The 23,398-nt window shown below is 42.9% G+C and overlaps 2 protein-coding genes across 3 annotated transcripts in view; both read left to right on the top strand.

Annotated features, from left to right (window-relative positions):
• LOC126988717 (sphingosine-1-phosphate lyase 1-like) overlaps nucleotides 1–7,561 on the top strand; it is a 28,273-nt gene extending 20,712 nt beyond the window's left edge. For both annotated transcript variants that reach the window (XM_050847077.1, XM_050847076.1), the window contains exons 11-14: nucleotides 857–959; nucleotides 2,091–2,237; nucleotides 3,623–3,743; nucleotides 5,272–7,561. In XM_050847077.1, coding sequence (XP_050703034.1) covers nucleotides 857–959; nucleotides 2,091–2,237; nucleotides 3,623–3,743; nucleotides 5,272–5,385 — 485 coding nt within the window. In that variant the 3' untranslated portion in view covers nucleotides 5,386–7,561. The remainder of the gene's footprint in view (nucleotides 1–856; nucleotides 960–2,090; nucleotides 2,238–3,622; nucleotides 3,744–5,271) is intronic.
• A 2,560-nt stretch (nucleotides 7,562–10,121) lies between these two features.
• LOC126988718 (actin-related protein 10-like) lies at nucleotides 10,122–21,014 on the top strand. Its single transcript, XM_050847078.1, has 8 exons — nucleotides 10,122–10,316; nucleotides 12,276–12,428; nucleotides 13,154–13,262; nucleotides 14,571–14,746; nucleotides 15,312–15,427; nucleotides 16,079–16,308; nucleotides 19,292–19,493; nucleotides 20,380–21,014. The coding sequence occupies exons 1-8, from the start codon at nucleotides 10,228–10,230 to the stop codon at nucleotides 20,514–20,516; spliced, it is 1,212 nt and encodes a 403-aa protein (XP_050703035.1). The 5' UTR covers nucleotides 10,122–10,227; the 3' UTR covers nucleotides 20,517–21,014.
• The last annotated feature ends 2,384 nt before the right edge of the window (nucleotides 21,015–23,398 follow it).

The following is a 23,398-nucleotide window of genomic DNA, read 5'->3' as shown; positions in this document are numbered from 1 at the left end:
TACCGTGTAGCAGCGACGGGCCAAATTTGTGGCTTTACCGTGTAGCAGCGACGGGCCAAATTTGTGGCTTTACCGTGTAGCAGCGACGGGCCAAATTTGTGGCTTTACCATGTAGCAGCGACGGGCCAAATTTGTGGCTTTACCATGTAGCAGTGACGGGCCAAATTTGTGCCATGATTTAAACCACCCCAAATAGATGATACATAAACTGATCACAATTCCTTTGATATATATTATGAAATGGTTTGTGTGAGTGATGATTTTTTCTCATTTTTCTCGCTTAGAGGGACCATTAAGAAACATGATCCCCGCTGCTACCGTGTTAACCTGATTCCTGACCTCTGTTGGCTCTAGGTGCTGCATATAAAGCCAGTTGAATACCTGAAAATCTGGCATGCATATAAGAGGGAAACATAATCACTTTTCCTTTACTTTGAAATGCATATCATACATTACATACCACAAGAACCAACTGGCGGATGCAAAAGTTCATGCATACAGTAATCCCTCTATATCCACATTTTTTTATATGCTGTAAATACTGTACTTGAAAAATCTGCACTGTATACTGGACTTGAAATGCTGGACACGGTTTTACTTCATGGACAATCTAATTTGGACTTAAAGATCTGTGTATAAGGAGGGATTAACATACTGTAAAATCCCCCTTGCATATTAGGTAATTCACAAACCATGACCTCACATATATGGAGGCTTTACTGTATTTGTATTATGGAAGTTTGATTGACTACATTAATTGTTTGTATTTATTATTTTGTCTTTTTAATGTTCCTTAGGCATGTGTGTGTTCATGTGTCTGTGTCGAGGTGTATGTATCACTTGTATGCCCCTGCAGGAATTGTGGCTGCGTGTTGGGCCGCACTCATGTATCACGGTCTGCAAGGCTACATTGACTACACCTCCAAAATTATACAGACAGCAAAGAAAATAGAGGAAGGGTAAGAGTCAGCCTTCTTCAGTCTTAGAATTAAACTTTATTTAAAAAAAAAAATTATGTATGATCAGATAATTTTTTTCTTTTTTTTTTATTTATTATTTTTTTTTTTTATAGCTAAGGAGACAGTTCAAGGGCGTAAAGAAAAAAAAGAAAAAAAAGCCCGTTACTTACTGCTCCTGAATAGAGGTCAAAGGAGTGTCCAAAAAGAGAGGTGTCCTGATACCCTTCTCTTGAAAGAGTTCAAGTCATAGGCAGGAGGAAATACAGATGAAGGAAGATTGTTCCAGAGTTTACCAGCGTGAGGGATGAAAGAGTGAAGATGCTGGTTAACTCTTGCATAAGGGGTTTGGACAGTATAGGGATGAGCATGTGTAGAAAGTCGTGTGCAGCTGGGCCGCGGGAGGGGGGGAGGCATGCAGTTAGCAAGTTCAGAGGAGCAGTCAGCATGAAAATATTGATAGAGGATAGAAAGAGAGGCAATATGGCGGCAGAATTTGAGAGGTAGAAGACTATCAGTATGAGGAGGAGAGCTGATGAGACAAGGAGCCTTTGACTCCACTCTGTCCAGAAGAGCTGTGTAAGTGGACCCCCCCCCAACACATGAGATGCATACTCCATACGAGGGCGGACAAGGCCCCTGTAAATGGATAGCAACTGTGCGGGGGAGAAGAACTGGCGGAGACGGTACAGAACACCCAGCCTCGAGGAAGCTGATTTAGTGAGAGATGAGATATGAAGTTTCCAGTTGAGATTTTGAGTTAAGGATAGACCGAGGATGTTTAGTGTTGCGCAGATGATTATTGCACAAGAGCTCCCTCTTCCTTTTGAGGTCATTTATCAGTGCCTTTCTCCGTGCCCTGTAACACATGCAGCCAAGGTCACGTTGTAAAGTGTAAAGTGGAAGTGCGGTCACTGGTAATGATCATTATTATAACCATTATCATTATGTACTCCTGAACAATGTTTCCTGCTTATTAATAAACTATAGTAGATTGTTAGTTAAAATACCAAAACAATAATGAGCTCACTCCTTTGTTTATGGCAGTGGTGGTGTGACCCTGAAGTGTGAAACATACCTGGCCAATATTTACAGTTTGCAAGTCACTCACCTCTCTCTATCTTTTTCAAACAGGTGTCGTCAAATTCCTGGGATCTTTGTATTTGGCAAACCAGATGTGTCCGTGGTTGCCCTCGGTTCCAATGAGTTCAACATCTACATCGTCTCAGACCGTATGACCAAGAGGGGATGGAACCTCAACGCTCTACAGTTTCCATCAAGGTGAGTTGGGACTGGCCAGGCAAGAACTTAACGGTTTGACTGCGGATTTCCTACCAGAAGACACCACCAAGCTACAGGAGTGGAGCAACAAGTGACTGCTACAATTCAATGAAGAAAAATGCAAAGTCCTGCACCTTGGGAGGGGATATCCAGCATACCAATACCACATGGGAAACACTCCATTACCCACCACAGAGGCAGAGAAAGACATGGGAATATATGTTACCAGGCTACCAGTAAAAGCCAAATCCATGCCAATCACAGTGGACGGGTTAAATGGGGTATGGGGGATAGATTTTTATTTATTTATTTATAACATCAAGGGAGACAGCTCAAGGCACTATAACAAAGTGGTAATAAAAATGCCCGCCAAGCGCTGCCTCAACAAAAGAAAAACAGAACAAGAGGTCAAAAGAGAGGTCAATTTCAGGACAAACACTTGAATGGATTGTTCATGATTTATTATTTTGGTTGATGTTCTTCATTTTTAACCCGGTAGCAGCGGGGATCATGTTTCTTAATGGTCCCTCCAAGCGAGAAAAATGAGAAAAAATCACCCCTCACACAAACCATTTCATAATATATATCAATGCATTTGTGATCAGATTATGTATCATCTATTTTGGGGGGTTTATATCATGGCACAAATTTGGCCCGTCTCTGCTACACGGTAAAGCCACAAATTTGGCCCGTCGCTGCTACACGGTAAAGCCACAAATTTGGCCCGTCACTGCTACACGGTAAAGCCACAAATTTGGCCCGTCGCTGCTACACAGTCAATTACATTATTTTAATTCTACTTGTGCCTCAATCATGCATAACTATTTTCAAGTTGCAAGTAGAAAAATACATAAAAAGATTTTCTGTGACAAAAACAAACTCAGATACATGAAGTGCTTTTACTAAATGGAGCTCATTAGCACTTTGGCAACACTGTACTTGTAAGACTGCTTGTAAGGCATTGCAGTTTGTTTCAGGAAATCATAAAAGAAGTCAATTTATTTATTTATTTATTTTTTTTCAACAAAGGAGACAGCTCAAGGGCACAGAAAAAGGAAACAATAATGAAAAAAAAGCCCGCTACTCGCTGCTCCTAAAAAAGAATCAGAAGAGGTGGCCGAAAGAAATTATCTCATTTGTCTTAAGATTTAGGCAGGAATGAAAAGGCCAATTCTAAAATACCCAAACCCTGAATGACGAAGACAACATTACGTAAATGGACGTCACGTGTTGAAAAATTAACGTAGACAAAAACCTGAAAATCTATGAAAAATGACTTAGGGGATTGTTTTACGAGGGTGATGCTGTACTGTCACACTTTATTGGAAGCATTACACATAGACATTTAAAGAATCTGAGAGTAATGGCAAGTGTTTACCCCACAGCATCCACCTGGCCGTGACGGTGCTCCACACTCAGTCGGGTGTAGCTGATAAGTTCATCTCAGACGTGAGGGAAATCAGCGAAGATATCCTCAAGAACCCGCCAGAAGATGTCGGTGGAAGTGTAAGTGAAGATCATACCCTTCTCAGATTGCAGGCAGCACCGATATTATTATTATTTTTATTTATTTATTTATTTATTTATTTATTTATTTTTTTCGTCTATAGCGTCGGTAGGCTTTCTTGAGGGGCCAGGATGGTAGTCAGCCCCAGCCCATCATGGCGCAGGCAAGTGTTTATAGTGGCGCCATCTTCTCTTGGCTCATGCTGCCCCTCAGAACTCATTCTTGATTCACTTGGACGGTTTCCTCTAGAGTCCGGGTTGATGGGTGGTCTTCAGGACAGCATGTGGGTAGTTTTAAGCCACTCGGCGGTGACTGAAAAATCCCAGGTGGCAGCGTGGGGATTCGAACCCGCGTCATCCATCACACGGTAAATGTGGACCCAGCACACTACCACTCAGCCACCGCCTACCCGTGTACTGTTTCTCTGAACACAAAGAGCATCTCCTACCCTTAATGCCCTTTACTTTTCTTTCTAATCATCTTTGGTGAGGAATTTAGATCTGAGGAGTTTAAACTACTTGGACATTTGAAAAAGAAGCTTAAGTAAATCAGTTTTCTTAGATATTTTGAAGAGATCATATTATTCTTTACTTCTCTTTCATTTCTTGGTGTCCACTCATGTCACTTTTTGGGCCGTATTACTAAATATTTCATCGCCAAAGTTCACCTATTTGACAAGGGTTTCATAGAAGTTTGGGGCATTTCCAGAAGTAGTTTTATGACCCTGGTGGTAGTCTGACCCTTCTTCTGTACCATGAACCTTAAAAGCACACATTTGACAAGGCTTTCGTAGAAGTTTGGGTCATTTCCAGAAGTAGTTTTATGACCCTGGTGGTAGTCTGACCCTTCTTCTGTACCATGAACCTAAAAAGCACACATTTGACAAGGCTTTCGTAGGAGTTTGCGGCATTTCCAGAAGTAGTTTTATGACCCTGGTGGTAGTCTGACCCTTCTTCTGTACCATGAGCCTAAAAAGCACACATTTGACAAGGCTTTCGTAGGAGTTTGCGGCATTTCCAGAAGTAGTTTTATGACCCTGGTGGTAGTCTGACCCTTCTTCTGTACCATGAACCTAAAAAGTACACATTTGACAAGGCTTTCATAGGAGTTTGCGGCATTTCCAGAAGTAGTTTTATGACCCTGGTGGTAGTCTGACCCTTCTTCTGTACCATGAACCTAAAAAGCACACATTTGACAAGGCTTTCATAGGAGTTTGCAGCATTTCCAGAAGTAGTTTTATGACCCTGGTGGTAGTCTGACCCTTCTTCTGTACCATGAACCTAAAAAGTACACATTTGACAAGGCTTTCGTAGGAGTTTGCGGCATTTCCAGAAGTAGTTTTATGACCCTGGTGGTAGTCTGACCCTTCTGCTGTACCATGAACCTAAAGAACCACTCATTAGAATCCAATTGATCCCCTCTTTGACCTTTAGAAATAGTTGTGAGAAGCCAATGTGACATAATATCAACCTTACTGTCCCATTGCTGAATATTTACAAGCATTTCTTCCATTTTTTCCTCTGACAGGCGGCGTTGTACGGGATGGCACAGAGCATCCCTGACCGCAGCCTGGTGGGCGAGCTGGCGTGGTGCTATCTGGATGCCGTGTACTCCACCAAGCAGTCCACAACAGCCAAGTAGTATCCCGCAGACAACTCCACTGCCCTTCATCCCTCTAAAGTACATTCATTCCTTTGTGGATGATTTTGAGCCTTTTAGGAGGTGGCTCAGCTGTGATGTTACCGTACGGCCAGTAATGTTACTTACTAAATACTTTTGAGGGGGAGTTATCTTTGCAGTTATTTTTGAGGTCTTGTGAAGTATGTCCTTGTGGCCTTAATCAGTATCAACATGTTTGATAGCCATTTTGATTCTACCTATTTTCTTTGTTTGAGTGACATGTTGTTTGTGTTTTTCTGGAAGAATGAAAACAGGTTTGAATGTTCCAAATATTCAGGCTCACCGTAAGTGCATGGCAGGAAGCTGGAACTTTTTTATTCTTTTTTTTACATTTGGTCTTGAGTGCCATCAGGCTTTCTTGATGAGGCCTGGTAGTCAGCCCAAGCTTGTTATGGCACAGGCAAGTGTTTTATGATGGTGCCATCATGCCTGGCTCATTCTGCTCCCTGGAGTTCATCTTTGATCCTCTTTCGAGCATTTATCTAGTCTGGGTTGACAGGAGGTCATTAGGACAGCATGTGGGTAGTCTTAGTCCACTTGGTGATGGCTGAAAATTGTCAGCTTGTAGTGGCGGATGGGACTTGAACCGGTGGAGGGCTGTATTAGGAGTGAAAGTACAGTCCGCCCTTAACCACCATAGGTGCATTGTGCTGACTGTGGATCATGGTAGCAAAATTCACAATGGTGAAATCCCATTTTACACTCAAAATGCCTTGCCGGCACCACCAAAACTTTTGAGCCTGCACTGGATCTTCTGTGGCCAGTCACCAGTCCTGTAGGAAGCACCTTCTTGGGAACCTCAACCAATTGCAGTTATAAACCTATCAGTTGAGTTGCTTGTAAAGTTATGTGATGAGCATCACCTTCTGTGTGCCTCACCCTCACAGCTCTACAGCAAGGACTCCACACACCACAACAACAGCCCCTTGCCAGCCCCCCAGGTGCTGAGAGTATATCTTGCCTGTTGTTTATCTTAATTTTAGCTGTCTTATTCTCCACATCAAAATACTTTGAGTATCTTGCTCTAGAGCTGTGTAACCATGAAAATAGTAACCTTCCTCTACACAATTATTAGCCTGTCATCACGCCAGGCAAAAGAAGGTGTCCAGCAAGGCCTCAGGGAGTGCTGGCCAGAGTGGTTATTTTCTTGTCACCTGTGTTATTAACATCATGAGTTCACCTTTACTAAATGCATGACTGAAGATGGATTCATGCACTCAGACACTTTAACTGATCAAAGCAAGGTTGTGGTAACTGTACATGCTATCTATACAATGAGGAGGTAATCACTGGGGAGGCCTGGCTTTGTTTCCTCACCACTTCCCTGCCAACTCCAGCCACTGTTAACCATCTCCACACTCATCACTGCCCTTACCACTTTCTTAGGGATTCAGTCAGGGAAATGAATGACCACTTTGTGATTAATAAAAGTAGATTTTCAAGAATATGCATGAGACATATTCATCACAAGAAATGAGTATAGAATAGTGAAGCACAAAGTTTTGCGGATCTGTTTTGCAGCAAATCCTTAATATATTACAATATTGGCTTTTTACACAAAGAGCAGAATCTGATTGTCACTTCATCTTGTATGGTGTCAAAACTCTCACTGCAGGTCCGCCAGTCAGGAATGTTTGGCTGTGGCTGCCAGTCATCTCATCCCTGCAAGTGTCACTGCCACAAAGTAATCGCACTTGCCCTTAGCTTTCCCAGAGTAGCAGAATATCAGGAGACCAGCTATGTGTTCGTGGTGCAGTGGTTAGCACACTCGGCTCACAACCGAGAGAGCCCAGGTTCGATTCCCAGGCGGAGAGGAAAAATTTGGGCGGCTTTTCCGATACCCCACGCCCCTGTCCACCCAGTAGTGAATGGGTACCAGGTATTAATCGGGGGTTGTGTCCTGTCTCCTATAATTCCTTCCCCTTCTGTCTCTCTCCGGCATATGACCACAGATGTTGCGCCGACTAAACGAAACTCTCCAAACTACCAGCTTTGGTGCAAACCCTGAAAGGCCAAATATACTGTACCCTGCCATCTGTAATGCTTGAGAATGGAGATAAAGAGTGCTGAGCCATGAGTATTGCAGCATGTCTGGAGGGGTTGTGTGCTACTCTTCAGATTAAAAATTTATTACTAATGATGTTTTCTTTAAAGTCCAAAGGCTGACTGATTGTGTGTGTGGCTAGCTGGATGTCTGGTTGGCTGGGTATCTGACTGGCTGTTCATTTGAGTGGGTGACTGATTGGCTGAGTGTCTGTTGCTGTGAGTGGATGAATAACTATCTGGCTGCCTATGTGAGTGACTGACTGGCTGACTGTTTCAATGGCTGGATGACTGATTGCTGCTGCAGTGAGTGGTTGGCTAATTGGCGAATGAGTGAATGGATTCCACTATTTTTTTTTATAACGTCAGACACAGTCATGGTTCTCATTACTGTTAGATGTGTCCCTTATGCCTCATTTATGTTATGGTAAACTAATGAATTTAGGTTGTGAGTTATGTAATTTTGTATTAACCCGGTAGCAGCAGGGATCATGTTTCTTAATGGTCCCTCCAAGTGAGAAAAATGAGAAAAAATCATCCCTCACACAAACCATTTCATAATATATATGAAAGCATTTGTGATCAGATTATGTATCATCTATTTTGGGGGGCTTATATCATGGCACAAACTTGGCCCGTCGCTGCTACATGCTACCGGGTTAAAATGCTTTGTTTTGCTATCAATATGATCAAGTAAAATAATTTATTGAGCAGTGACAATCTTGAGAAACTGAGGGACCAGGTGTGTGCTCAGGAGTATTCAGTGGTCAAATTTTAGATGACAAGTTTAATTGAATACCATCAGTTGTGGCAGTGTGACAGCTTTTAGCCAGAAACTGATGAATGCAAGGCTCTCAGTACGGCAATCTGGTACCGATAAATACAACCTGGTACTGATAAATGCAATCTTGTACCGATAACGCAATATGATACGGTATCTCACTATTTACGTGAGTTTGGTTTACGCGTTTTTTTTAAATAACGTGGGGTCCAAAATTCAAATAAATGTTTAATTTACACGTTTTTTTCCACTTATACGCGACATTTTATGGAGTGGCCACCAGTTATCTCACGCAACTGGACTCACACGGCGCCGCGGCCACACAGCTGAGCTCAGTTCTTCCCGCGCGCCACTTGAACAACAATAGAGTACCCACGCTGCCACGCTACTCAACAATAAGGGTGTGCAGGAACCGGTACCAGTACCGGTACTAACGGTACCAGCTATACGGTACGGTACCGGTACCAGACTGCTCGTATCTCGGTGATATGGATATTCTCTCTCTCTCTCTCTCTCTCTCTCTCTCTCTCTCTCTCTCTCTCTCTCTCTCTCTCTCTCTCTCTCTACTGAATGAAGTGAATATTTATTTTTCGATAGAAACCTACCTTTTGTTTGATTTACATTGTTTTTGATTTACGCGACCTCTTCAAGGACACAATACTCGTGTAAATCGAGAGGTCATTTTCTTGGTGAGTGATAAGAATTATAGTCCTGCAGATGAAGCATATAACATCAGGCACAGGAGTGAGCTGGGTGTGGCTCAGGATAAATGTCTGATACTCGACCCTGCGTAAATGCAATACTCAATCTGATACTGATGCTCTGATACCGATGCAAAATAGATACAATCTGGTACTGATAAATGTAATCTGGTACCGATAAATGCAATCTCGTACCGATAATGTAATCTGGTACCGATAAATGAAATCTGTCTTGTACCGATAAATGCAATCTGGTACCGATAAACGCAGTGCTCAATCTGGCAGCCTACCGATGCTCTGATACCGATCGATGTTCTGATACCGATGCTCAATCTGTTACCGATAAATGCATTGCTCTGAGTACGACAATATGGTACCGCTGCCTCGCCCCTAGCACCTGTGCGGAGGCAGTGTTGCCATTGCAGCAATTTTCCCACTGCATTATAGATCTATATGATTGATTGATTGATAGTTTATTGTTGCAGGTAAACAACAAGGGAGAAGGGAGGAACATGCCATCCCTACCCCCAGGCAGGACAGAGTGAGATTATACAAATATTAATACATGTGAAGGGAGCACCAGGAAATTTAAAAGATACAATGGTAGGAAGGAAAGCACAACAAGGGAGGGGGCAGTACCTCCCCCTGGACAATAAGACAATAAAATGTGGGGACGGAGAACATTGCCCAAGCACTAGATGGGAATGAATACAGAGATAGAGTAATACTAGTCCTTAAGGTAAAATACTGCAGAGATCACAGCCTTGTATAGCACGGCAGTAGTTCAGGCTGCCACACACGGCATCACCACCTTGGTGCAAACTGAGGGTGTTCCTTGAGGATAGCAGGGAGGACATCATGGTTCAGGAGCCAACAAATTGTCTGGGGCAGGTCAAGGCAGTCCCGTGGCTTAAACTTAGCAATGAGAGGGCATTCCATGACATAGTGATGCAGTGTGTGGCCCCTCGGCCTGGCTAGATCTATATGCTATAAAGATTTAGGGTAATGATCTAGCGGGAAAATTTGCGATCTAGCAGCTATTGTTTTAGTGAAAATGTCTATTTATGCATTTCTGGAGGGTATATTCATAGTATTATTTAAAAAAAAAAATATTTAGGGCTCAGTGATCTAGCGGTTTTTGGGGATGAATTTAGCGAGACAAAATTTTTCGCTGGCAACACTGTGCGGAGGTAAACAAACCGCAGCTGTCACCCGCCCGCCGCCCACCAGCCTGATAGAACAGCCCGGGCGTGCCCCACCCACGCCCGCCCCTCAGCAATGCCCCTGTACGAAGGCCTGGGAGGGATCGGCCTCATCAACGAGAAGAACACCACCGTGGTGCTGGACCTGGGGGCGGCCTACACCAAGTGAGTGTGTGGCGGGGCTGATGACTCACCTCAGGTCACGCTGGGAAGAGTATCAGACATTTATCCTGAGCCACACCCACCTCACTCCTGTGCCTGATGTTATGCTTCATCTGCAGGACTAAGGGTCATATTTTAAAACATTTCGTCGCCCAAGTTCACATATTTGACATGGCTTTCGTAGGAGCTGTGGGCATTTTCAGGGGTAGTTTTTTTTACCCTGGTGGTAGTTTGACCCTTCCTCTGTGCCATGAACCTTAAAAAAATGGCTTTCGTAGGAGCTGTGGGCATTTTCAGGGGTAGTTTTTTTGGTAAATTTGTAGCACTTCACCAGTCTCGCATTTCCGAACGAAACTAGTTTTTTTCGGTAGTTTTCGGCCTGTTTTGAATGAATATGCGTGTCATTTCTATCGCAAATCACGTGTTTTATTTTTACCCCCCCCCCCCTTCCAACCAAGAGACTAATGATTTGCAATAAAAAATTTAGAGCACATTCATTCAAAACAGACCGAAATCTACCAGAAAAAACTAGTTTCGTCCACACAGGTGCATTTAAACTAAACATAACCCTAACATAACCTAACCTAACCTAACCTAACCTAACCTAAAACTAACCTAACCTAACACTAACCTAACCTAACACTAACCTAACCTAACCTAACCTAACCTAACCTAAAACTAACCTAACCTAACCTAACCTAACCTAAAACTAACCTAACCTAACACTAACCTAACCTAAAACTAACCTAACCTAACCTAAAACTAACCTAACCGGCGGGCAGTAACCCATCAACCATCAGAGCGGTCGTGTGTCACGTCCTGGCCTTGACCGCCCTCCCTCCCTCCCTCCGTTATAAATGATTTCCGAGGGGTGTTTATGGGGATGAATTTACTCAGAATGCGGAGCTCTTTCTAATGGTCAGGGTAAGAAAAGCCATCTCTAGACTGGTGTACTCCTACAATAATACCGTTTTTTTTTACCCTGGTGGTAGTTTGACCCTTCCTCTGTGCCATGAACCTTAAAAAAGACTCATGAAAACCCGATTGATCCCCTCTTTGACCTTTAGAAATAGTTGATGTGAGAAGCGATGGTGTCTTAAAATACAGCCCTAATTCTTATCACTCACCAAGAAAATGACCTCTGCACTGCATAGGATACTGATAAATGTGTAGTTTATCTCCATCACTCCAAATACCACATATACTTTAATATTATGGTTAAAGGATAAATATAAGGCTTTATTCCAGAAGTACATCCGTCTCACTGCAAATAACACCTTTGTACACTATGACGTACTTTGTGCACACATCACACTGCTGTATAGCTTTGCTGTTACAATTCACTCCTTCATGAGATATTAATTATTTAAATATGGTCTGGGGGAGATATATCGAGGAATCTAGTTCCATTTATTGTGTTTTGGCAGCGGAGCAGAGGCAGGTTAGGTTGAGTTAGAATTAGTTAGGTTAGATAAGGTTAGATTAAGTTTTGTTAAACATGCAATTCTATATGATAAACACCTGCAGGGTGTAAGGGTGTGTCTCACTGTAGGCGGCAGCCAGTGAGGGGTGCATGGAGCTGTCAAAATGACCATTGGACACTTTTCCCTGTTTGGAAGGGCATCCATGAGAAAAAAAACACCTTGCTCCAAAAAGCATTGATGAGTCAACAGAACCAAATTTTATGGACATCAGGGGGGAGAGAGTTTATGATTGTTAAGAGTGGGAGAGCCTCATAGCCTGTTCAACCCCATATGGGAAAATGAGGACGTTGAACTCTGCATCCTATACTGATTTATCATCATGAGTAGGCAGTTTGGGAATGGCTTGGTTGAGGAGATCCTTGGGGGAAAGACTTGCCATGTGGCACAGGAGCCCAGATACCTACATTCTCTCCAGTGACCAATGATACTAATTTTAATCATTTTTGACCTGCACACTTTGACACTCATTTTTTGGCAGAGCCGGGTTTGCTGGAGAATATGGGCCGCGAATCATCACTCGCTCTGAAGTGAAGTGTCGTGAAACAGGTCAGGCTGTACCAGTGTTCCAGTACAAAAACCAGGATGAGCTGAGGCACCACATCGTTGACTTCATCCACAAGCTGTATTTTAGGTGAGTTGAAAACTGCAGCTAAGGATCCTAAGTGGAGTTGGACCAATGTGTTAGTCCCCTTTGATGGTGAGAATCTGGAGGCAATGATGATGGGTGTGAAAATCCTAAGTTTGGAAAGATTCATAAAACTGACCGAAAGACAATGGAAGCAAATCATATCACTTTCTCTTCTTACCAACCTACGTTGCTGTCTTCAAGTTCATCACCAGGCATGTCACCAAAACACCTTCATGCCATGCCTATTTACTAATCTTGGCACTGCACATCTTCACCCTGTAAGGAACATCCACTCCCACCTTTCCATATTGCCCCAAAATGACGCTGCATCTGACAAACTTATCAGGCCATGAACCAAATCCCAGTACACATCAACGTAGGTAAATGATATGTTCTTTTTTCTAATGCCGTCTGCTAAGCGCCCATCCTATGCAGTGAGCTTATGATGTTTATCCTTGTGTGTGCCTTCTATTGCTATATTTTGCTAGGACTGATGTTCATGTTTGCTACTTGAATGATAATTGAATGATTTGTGCATCAGGAACATGACAAGGTGACCTCCATATTTACAGACTCATTTATTTTGGGGGATATATTGAAGCAAGTTTTCCATTTAATTTTATTTGTCCATATTCATCCCTCTGGTAGAAATTATATTATTGCCGAAAATTTGTGATGGCATATCGTGAACTTGGGATGTATTATATGACTTATACTTTTTGTCTTAGGAACCTGCTGGTGAACCCAAAGGACAGGCGTGTGGTCATCGTGGAGAACCTCTTGTGCTCGTCCGTCGTTCGTGACACATTGGCCAAGGTTCTCTTCCGTCACTATGAGGTAAAGTCCTTTACAATGTTGAGTAGGCTGCTCTGGCCATTTGCTCCAAGTACAGGGATTAGCACTAATTACAGCCATGTCTCATCATGAGCTTAATTTGTTCTGGAGATTCTGGAGAGATGAAATTTAGATCATTTGCTGGAGTGGGATGGAGCACACTAACATGTAACAGAGAGAGGTAGAGAGTGTTGGGAACGCTCTTTGTCCTGCAGTAGACTAGTAATGGCTAATGATGATGATTTTTTTTTTTTTTTTTTATTTATTTACTTTTTTTTACATCCTGCCTATTGTGCTGATAGGCTTTTTTCATGGGCCAGATGGTCGGCCCAAGCCCGTCGTGGCGCAGGCAATCTTTTATAGTGGCGCTAGTTATGTCTGGCTCATGCTGGCCCCTGGAACTCATTCTTGATTCACTGGATGGTTTCTTCTAGAGTCCGGGTTGATGGATGGTCTTCTGGACAGTATGTGGGTAGTCTTAAGCCACTCGACAGTGACTGAAAAATCCCAAGTGGTAGCGTGGGGATTTGAACGGACGTTGTCCATGACGCCGTGAATGTGAGCCCAGCACGCTACCACTCAGCCACTGCCTACCCTATGATGATGAGAGTATAAGGAAAACTGAGGACTTCACTTCTAAGGGCACATCTTGAGTGGGCTTCCTGGAGAAATAGTCATTGAAGCTGTAGACAGGTTGACAGGTTTGGGCAGAGCAAAACAGAGAATGGTAGTATTTGAAGAAGGCTTATGAAAGTTTAATGAAGTTTACTTGGATGGATTTGTTGGGTTGAGGATACAGTGGAGGTGGGAGTGGAGGTGTTCATATTGAAAAAGGAGAATTCTACCATGGCCTGTCTCTTGGGAGCAGCTTTTAGAGGGATGGAAGCATCACATGTTTAGGTAAAGGTGGAGTTGGGGGCACACGTTGTGGTGCTCATCTCTGTGCTGTTGGCCCTTTGAGCCTGTGGTGGGTAAGAACCTATTGCCCCAGGACATGTGGCAATGTGGAGGCCAGGATTGCCACAGTTTACCTTCCCCAGGTGTCCCCAGGCAGCCATTTATCGACCAGTCTGAAAGGGAGGATAAACAGCTGGGTAGGTTGCACACTAACTATCTGGGCAGGGATTTTCAAACCTGGCCCGTGGAGTCATAGCCAGGCACACTAACCACTGCTCCATGGAGGCGTATAGATAGATGTATAGATAGATGGATGCATAGATAGACAAATCGATAATGCACCCTAGACAGGGCTCTCACAGATCTGTTACTGAGGTTCATGATTATTTGTTTATATTTATTTTTTTGTTACAGGTGTTATCGGTGCTGTTTGTGCCCTCACACCTTGTGGCCCTCATGACACTGGGGATCAGCACAGGGCTAGTGCTTGATCTGGGCCACAAAGAAGCCACCTTGATGCCCATATATGAAGGGGTGGTGGTGTTCCAGGCCTGGCAGGCCCTCCCACTAGGGGGCAGACTCATTGAGAGGCATGTATAGTTTTGCAGTACTGATTCTATAATTATATCTTATGAAGCTTTTTATACAATAGTACAAAATGTGAAAACTTTTCCAATGCCAGGCATACATTTTCCCCTAAGCTCTAATTCACCAGGATTACTTCATCTGCATTGTCAGCCACAACATTTGCTGAGTGATTTCCAAGTTTTGCCTGTGATTACAATGAAGATAGGTGTGTGTGAAAGTGTGATGTGTACTTTTTATTGAACATGTAAATTTACTTAATTCAAGAATGTAGTAAAGATTTCCAGACAGATATATTGATTACTAAAGTCCCTCTATGCAAATTTTATGCAAGGAGCGGCTGAGCTGAACTAGAAATATTCTTTTGAAAAAAATTGTGAGTGCGTGGACTTTGATGTTTGCTTGTCGTGCTGTACCGCCTCTCCCTGCCTTGTCTGTGTACCGCAGTCCTCCCCCTCGCCCTCCCATCAACCCTTCTTTTTATTACTCCTCTCTTACTGTCTCTCTGCTTTCCTGTCTGTGTTTGTCTTCCTATCTTTCTCTCTAACTTGTTACTTTGGTGTACTGCAGGTCATTATCTGAGCTGCTTCTGGACCGTGCTGTTGCTGTCACTGAGGATGGCTCGGAGCACAGGTTGTCTGCCATCATGAAGGAGATCCCGGAGAAGTGCCTCGAGGACATCAAAGGTCAGGACTGTAGAGTGAAAAACTAATTGATTTTTTTAGCGTCGTATTAGTTTTTCTTAACCCGTCCGCAGCGATTGGCACAGATTTGGCCTTCACTGGTAGCCTGGTAAGATACACTCCCAGGTCTTTCTCTGCCTCTGTGGTGAATAGTGGAGTGTTTCCCATGTGGTATTGGTATGGTGAATTTCCCCTCCCAAGGTGCATGACTTTACATTTTTCTTCATTGAATTGTAGCAGCCACATTTTGTTCCATTCTTGTAGCTTGGTGGCTCACAACCGAGAGAGCCCAAGTTCAATTCCCGGGCAGAACGGAAAAATTTGGTTGGCTTTTCTGATACCCTATACCCCTGTCCACCCAGCCGTGAATGGGTACCAGGTATTAATCGGGGGTTGTGTCCCGTCTCCTGGGATCTGTTCCCTTCCATAATTCCTTCACCTTCTGTCTCTCTCCAGCATATGACCACGGATGTTGTGCCGACTAAACAAAACTTTCCAACTTTCCCCTCCCAAGGTGCATGACTCCACTTTATATCATTGAATTGTAGCAGCCACTTTTTATTCCGTTCCTGTAGCTTGGTGATGTCTTCTTGTGGGAAATCCTCAGTCAAGGGTCAGTAGTTCAGTAGTGGCTGATTTGTGTTTTTCTACCAGTTCGCACCTGCTTCGTCACCACCCTGGAGCGAAGCAGCCGCCTACAGAGCAACAAGTACGACCGCTCCCTTGAACCACCACCACCACCATCCAGTGTGCAGTATCCCCTAGAAGGCCATCATATCCTCACCGTTCCCGGCACTGTGAGAGAGATGGCAGCCGAGGCACTGTTTGAACGGGATGAGGATGCCCTTACACTTGCAACCATGGTGCTGGACGCTCTATTGAAGGTGAGGAAAACTGTTACTGTGCATGTTAACAAAGATGAAATTGGAGGAGGTGAAAGGGAATTTGGGTGTATTAAAGTGAGTGTATTCCCAAAGTGAGTGTATTCCCAAGGTGAGTGTATTAAGGTGACTATTTTCAAGGTGAGTATATTCCCAAGGTGAGTGTATTCCCAAGGTGAGTGTATTTCAGCATTCCCCTGAAGAAGCCTAAATCCCTTGACTGTGGATTTCCTACAAGAGGACATCACCAAGCTACAGGAGTGGACCAAAAAAGTGGCTGCTACGATTCAGTGAAGAAAAATGTAAAGTCATGCACCTTGGGAGGGGATATCCAGCATACCAATACCACATGGGAAACACTCCACCATCCACCACAGAGGCAGAGAAAGACCTGGGAGTGTATGTTACCAGGCTACCAGTGAAGGGATATCCAGCACACCAATACCACATGGGAAACACTCCACTATCCACCACAGAGGCAGAGAAAGACCTGGGAGTGTATGTTACCAGGCTACCAGTGAAGGGATATCCAGCATACCAATACCACATGGGAAACACTCCACCATCCACCACAGAGGCAGAGAAAGACCTGGGAGTGTATGTTACCAGGCTACCAGTGAAGGGATATCCAGCATACCAATACCACTTGGGAAACACTCCACCATCCACCACAGAGGCAGAGAAAGACCTGGGAGTGTATGTTACCAGGCTACCAGTGAAGGGATATCCAGCATACCAATACCACTTGGGAAACACTCCACCATCCACCACAGAGGCAGAGAAAGACCTGGGAGTGTATGTTACCAGGCTACCAGTGAAGGGATATCCAGCATACCAATACCACATGGGAAACACTCCACCATCCACCACAGAGGCAGAGAAAGACCTGGGAGTGTATGTTACCAGGCTACCAGTGAAAGCTAAATCCGTGCCAATTGCAGCGGACGGGTCAAGTAAAAGTATTTGGGAACACACTCACCTCAGTTCACATGCTTCCTTTTTCCTTCTTCTCCACTATCCACAAGTGTTGTAACAAAGATGAAATAATGAAACACAGCGGGAGGGAGGAATGAATGAATAAATGAAGGAAGAAGAAGGGGAAAAAAGACATGCATTATAGATATATCTGCAAAACTAATTGGCATGCAGGAACCATTTACCGAGCTGTATTATTTATTATTTAAGCTACACAGTAGATCCTTAACCCGTCCACTGCGACTGGCACGGATTTGGCCTTCACTGGTCGCCTGGTAACATATACTCCCAGGTCTTCCTCTGCCTCTGTGGTGGATAGTGGAGTGTTTCCCATGTGGTATTGGTGTGCTGGATATCCCTTCACTGGTAGCCTGGTAACATATACTCCCAGGTCTTCCTCTGCCTCTGTGGTGGATAGTGGAGTGTTTCCCATGTGGTATTGGTGTGCTGGATATCCCTTCACTGGTAGCCTGGTAACATAAACTCCCAGGTCTTCCTCTGCCTCTGTGGTGGATAGTGGAGTGTTTCCCATGTGGTATTGGTGTGCTGGATATCCCTTCACTGGTAGCCTGGTAACATACACTCCCAGGTCTTCCTCTGCCTCTGTGGTGGATAGTGGAGTGTTTCCCATGTGGTATTGGTGTACTGGATATCCCTTCACTGGTAGCCTGGTAACATACACTCCCAGGTCTTCCTCTGCCTCTGTGGTGGATAGTGGAGTGTTTCCCATGTGGTATTGGTGTGCTGGATATCCCTTCACTGGTAGCCTGGTAACATAAACTCCCAGGTCTTCCTCTGCCTCTGTGGTGGATAGTGGAGTGTTTCCCATGTGGTATTGGTGTGCTGGATATCCCCTCCCAAGGTGCAGGACTTTACATTTTTCTTCATTGAATTGTAGCAGCCACTTTTTGTTCCATTCTTACAGGTTGGTGAGGTCTTCTTGTGGGCACAGTGAACGGGTTAACGTCACTGATAGGTTGCCGGAAACTGTGATTTTAACCAAAAGGGCATTTAAAAAAAAAAGCAATTTTACCATAAACTGAATTATACAAACAAGAGGTGCATTTCACTAATATACTTCTGGTCTCAAAATTATCACCAAACTGACAAATAAATATAAACCCAAAACACATTAACCCAGTAGCAGCAGGGATCATGTTTCTTAATGGTCCCTGTAAGCGAGAAAAATGAGAAAAAATCATCTCTCACACAAACCATTTCGTAATATATATCAAAGCATTTGTGATCAGATTATGTATCATGTATTTTGGGAGTTTATATCATGGCACAAATTTGGCCCATTGCAGCTACATGGTAAAGCCACAAATTTGGCCCGTCGCTGCTACACAGTAAAGCCACAAATTTGGCCCGTCGCTGCTACACAGTAAAGCCACAAATTTGTCCCGTCTCTGCTACACGGTAAAGCCACAAATTTGGCCCGTCGCTGCTACACAGTAAAGCCACAAATTTGGCCCGTCGCTGCTACACGGTAAAGCCACAAATTTGGCCCGTCGCTGCTACACGGTAAAGCCACAAATTTGGCCCGTCGCTGCTACACGGTAAAGCCACAAATTTGGCCCGTCACTGCTACACGGTAAAGCCACAAATTTGTCCCGTCACTGCTACACGGTAAAGCCACAAATTTGGCCCGTCGCTGCTACACAGTAAAGCTACAAATTTGGCCTGTCGCTGCTACACAGTAAAGCCACAAATTTGGCCTGTCGCTGCTACACAGTAAAGCCACAAATTTGTCCCGTCGCTGCTACACGGTAAAGCCACAAATTTGGCCCGTCGCTGCTACACGGTAAAGCCACAAATTTGGCCCGTCGCTGCTACACGGTAAAGCCACAAATTTGGCCCGTCGCTGCTACCGGGTTAAAAAATCTAAATTAATGTGATGTGTACCACTTGTAATTTATCTCCCTTCTTCCCTCCTGTGGCCTAGTGAGGTAGAGGGAAAGGGAAGAGGGTGGATTGATGTCTTATTGCTTATTATCCGTACCCTCCGCAGTGCCCCATCGACACCAGACATGAGTTAGCGGAGAACCTTTTGATCCTTGGAGGGACAGCCAGCATGAAAGGCATGAAACACCGCATCTTGGCCGAGGTGCGTGCTACAGCAGCCTCGGAGCAGTACCGGCACAGGCTCCCCATCGCCTCCTTCAAGATCCACCACCCGCCTGCCAAGGATAACTATGTGGCTTGGCTTGGAGGTGAGTGCCAGCAAGGTGTTATGGAGGGTTTTGTTGGTATTCATTGACCTTCACTTATAAGTCTCATTTCATTTCTCAATTTTTTTAGTCATGTTACTTTTTTTCCTCTACAATTTTTTTTTTTTAAAGTTTGTCTATTTTCTTTTTGTCTTTTTTCTTTTCTTTTGTCTTTTTTCCTCTACAATTTTTTTTTTAAAGTTTGTCTATTTTCTTTTTTTCTTTCCTTTTTCTTTTTTCCTCTACAATTTTTTTTTTAAAGTTTGTCTATTTTCTTTTTTTCTCCTTTCTTTTGTCTTTTTTCCTCTACAATTTTTTTTTAAAGTTTGTCAATCTTAATAACCAGCAAGACTAAACTTTTGAGATGACAATCTTACAAAAGCAGCCTAGGATCCAGTTGCAAGCTACAAATGGACAGAGTATAGCCACTAATACCTATTTTTGTTCAACACTCTTCAATAAGCCCCTCATCACTTAACATTGTTCGCTCCTACATAAGTATCTTGACTGTTCTTGCATTTACCCGTCCGCTGCGATTGGCACGGATTGCCTTTCACTGGTAGCCTGGTAACATATACTCCCAGGTCTTTCTCTGCCTCTGTGGTGGATAGTGTTTCCCATGTGGTATTGGTATGCTGGATATCCCCTCCCAAGGTGCTTGACTTTACATTTTTCTTCACTGAATTGTAGGAGCCACTTGTTGCTCCACTCCTGTAGTTTGGTGGTGTCTTCTGGTAGGTTAGGTTAGGTCACTTTTTGTTCCATTCCTGTAGCTTGGTGGTGTCTTCTTGTAGGAAATTTGCAGTCAAGGGGTTAAGGTTATCTCAGGCACTATCTGCTTTTCCACAAACAAATACCGGAAGAAAGGTGACACTATTGTTGCTTCCAGGTGCCATTTTGGGGGCGACAGAGGCGGTGATGCTGCGCTCCCTGCCACGAGAGCAGTACCTCGCTGGGGACGTGTTGCCAGACTGGTGCAACTTGACCTTCAACACACGGGATGATCGGGACGAGAAGTTTGCTTGAGCAAGTTTGGTTTGAACCTTTAGTGGTAATTGAAGTGGGCTGCACAAGGGGAACTGTATAGTAAACATGTATAAGCTATTCATTTTTGCACTTTTCATCAAAGATACATATCGTCACCCTCATAAAATAATCGCCTAAGTCATTTTTCATAGATTTCCAGGTTTTTGTCTACATCAATATTTCAACAAGTGACGTCCATTTATGTATAGTTGCCTTCGTCATTCAGGGTTCGAGTGTTCTAGAATCAACCTTTTCATTTCTGCCTAAATCTTAAGACAAATGAGATAACGACAGTTCTTTTATGATTTCCTGTAAAGTAGAAAATAATGACTTAGGCGTTTTGTTTACGAAGGTGACGATATATAGTTATGAGTTAATGAAGATCAAGGACTCACTTAAGCTTTAATTAGTGTTATGCTCTCCTTAGAGTGAAAACATTATTCTAAACAGATGTGTGAGTTGCATCAAAGCTAACATTGCATTAAACCTTACCATCAATTGTTGTTTGGCATTACAAAAGGTAAGAAAGAAACGCACAAAATACCTGAAACATTTTGGGACCATTGAACTGTTTCCACCGATACCTGACTGCTCCACTGACTGCTTTCAAACTTTTTATTTTTTACAGGAAAAGAAGCAGCTCAAGGGCATAAAAAAACTATAGAAACAAAGCTCACTAAATGCTGCTCCTAAAGACCCATCTACACAGTCAAGCAGTGCCCTCGAGCACAGGCGAGCAGTCTGCTCATTGACGGGCTTAATGCTTATGCCTGCTGAAAAACTCGCTTATGCCTGCTGAAAAACTCGCTTGTGCCTGCTGAAAAACTACTACTAGCTAGCGGGCACAAGCGGTAAGCCCATCAACGGGCAGACCGCTCGCCTGTGCTCGAAGGCACTGCTCGATCGTGTGGATGGGCCTTAAAAAGGTAGAAGTAGGGAGTGGCCAAAAGAGAGGTCAATTTCGGGTGGAGCTTATATCGTTGACTTTTTCTGGACTATTCAATTTACAGGAAGTGACTAAAACAACCAAAAAAAGGACAAAAACAACACAAAAAAGAACATAAATAAAGCGCAACACAACAAAGAAAACACAAAAAAAACGAAGAAAAAACAAAAGACAAAAAAAAAACGAAAAAACAAAAAAAAATAACGAAAAAAAAGAAAAAAGAGAGAAACACAAGCAAATGAGGGCACAGAAGAGAGAGGAGACGCCCGGGCCAAGGTTCCGCGGTTCCACTCCTAAATAAAAAAAAGAGCTCACAAAATGCTGCTCCTAAAGAAGATCAGAGTAGGGAGTGGCCAAAAGAGAGGTCAATTTCGGGTGGAGCATAAATCATTCACTTTTTCTGGACTATTCAATTTACAGGAAGTTACTGGTTCCACTGCTTACCTAAGATCGCGCTGTTTCTATAAAAAAACTCCAGACTCAACAAAGCGTTCATTTATGAGAAAGCTCCAAATCTTACTCTGATTACAAACAGGCACAGAAAAACATGATAATTTAAACAAAAAACATGACAATATAAACAAAAACATGACAATATAAACAAAAACATGACAATATAAACAAAAACATGACAATATAAACAAAAACTTGACAATATAAACAAAAACATGACAATATAAACAAAAACATGACAATATAAACAAAACCATGACAATATAAACAAAAACATGACAATATAAACAAAAACATGACAATATAAACAAAACCATGACAATATAAACAAAAACATGACAATATAAACAAAAACATGACAATATAAACAAAAACATGACAATATAAACAAAACCATGACAATATAAACAAAAACATGATAATTTAAACAAAAAACATGACAATATAAACAAAAACATGACAATATAAACAAAACCATGACAATATAAACAAAAACTTGACAATATAAACAAAAACATGACAATATAAACAAAAAACATGACAATATAAACAAAAACATGACAATATAAACAAAAACATGACAATATAAACAAAAACATGACAATATAAACAAAAACATGACAATATAAACAAAAACATGACAATATAAACAAAAACATGACAATATAAACAAAAACATGACAATATAAACAAAAAACATGACAATATAAACAAAAAACATGACAATATAAACAAAAACATGATAATATAAACAAAAATAAGATAGTTTAACCCAGTAGCTGCGGGGATCGTGTTTCTTAAAGGTCCCTCTAAGCGAGAAAAATGAGAAAAAATCATCACTCACGCAAACCATTTCATAATATATATCAAAGCATTTGTGATCAGTCTATGCATCATCTATTTTTTGGGGTTTATATCACGGTAAAAATTTGGCCCGTCACTGCTACACGGTAAAGCCACAAATTTGGCCCGTCACTGCTACACGGTAAAGCCACAAATTTGGCCCGTCACTGCTACACGGTAAAGCCACAAATTTGGCCCGTCACTGCTACACGGTAAAGCCACAAATTTGGCCCGTCGCTGCTACACGGTAAAGCCACAAATTTGGCCCGTCGCTGCTACACGGTAAAGCCACAAATTTGGCCCGTCACTGCTACACGGTAAAGCCACAAATTTGGCCCGTCGCTGCTACCGGGTTAAATAAAATCATCATAATATCAGACCATTCTCAACCAATCCAAGCTCTCAATAGACTGTATGTGGTGTGTTTTAGGACAGAGGACAGAGAGAAAAGGGGAAGGAGATTAAGAAAGAGAAAAAACATGATAATCTAAGCAAAAACATCATAATATCAGACCATTCTCAACCAATCCAAGCTCTCAATAGACTGTATGTGGTGTGTTTTAGGACATTGAGGACAGAGAGGAGAGGGGAAGGAGACTAAGAAGGAGAGAGAGAAGAGACTAAGGAAGGAAGGAGACGA

Source organism: Eriocheir sinensis, chromosome 70, assembly GCF_024679095.1.
Source record: "Eriocheir sinensis breed Jianghai 21 chromosome 70, ASM2467909v1, whole genome shotgun sequence".
Taxonomy (NCBI): domain Eukaryota; kingdom Metazoa; phylum Arthropoda; class Malacostraca; order Decapoda; family Varunidae; genus Eriocheir; species Eriocheir sinensis.
Note: the sequence above shows the minus strand (reverse complement) of the source record. Positions and strands in the feature narration are given on the sequence as shown.

Coding starts and splice junctions, on each gene's coding strand:
- LOC126988718 (XM_050847078.1), top strand. CDS start 10,228: ATGCCCCTGTACGAAGGCCTGGGAGGGATCGGCCTCATCAACGAGAAG. Junction 16,309..19,291: donor TGCTGGACGCTCTATTGAAG/GTGAGGAAAACT, acceptor TACCCTCCGCAG/TGCCCCATCGACACCAGACA. Junction 19,494..20,379: donor CTATGTGGCTTGGCTTGGAG/GTGAGTGCCAGC, acceptor TGTTGCTTCCAG/GTGCCATTTTGGGGGCGACA.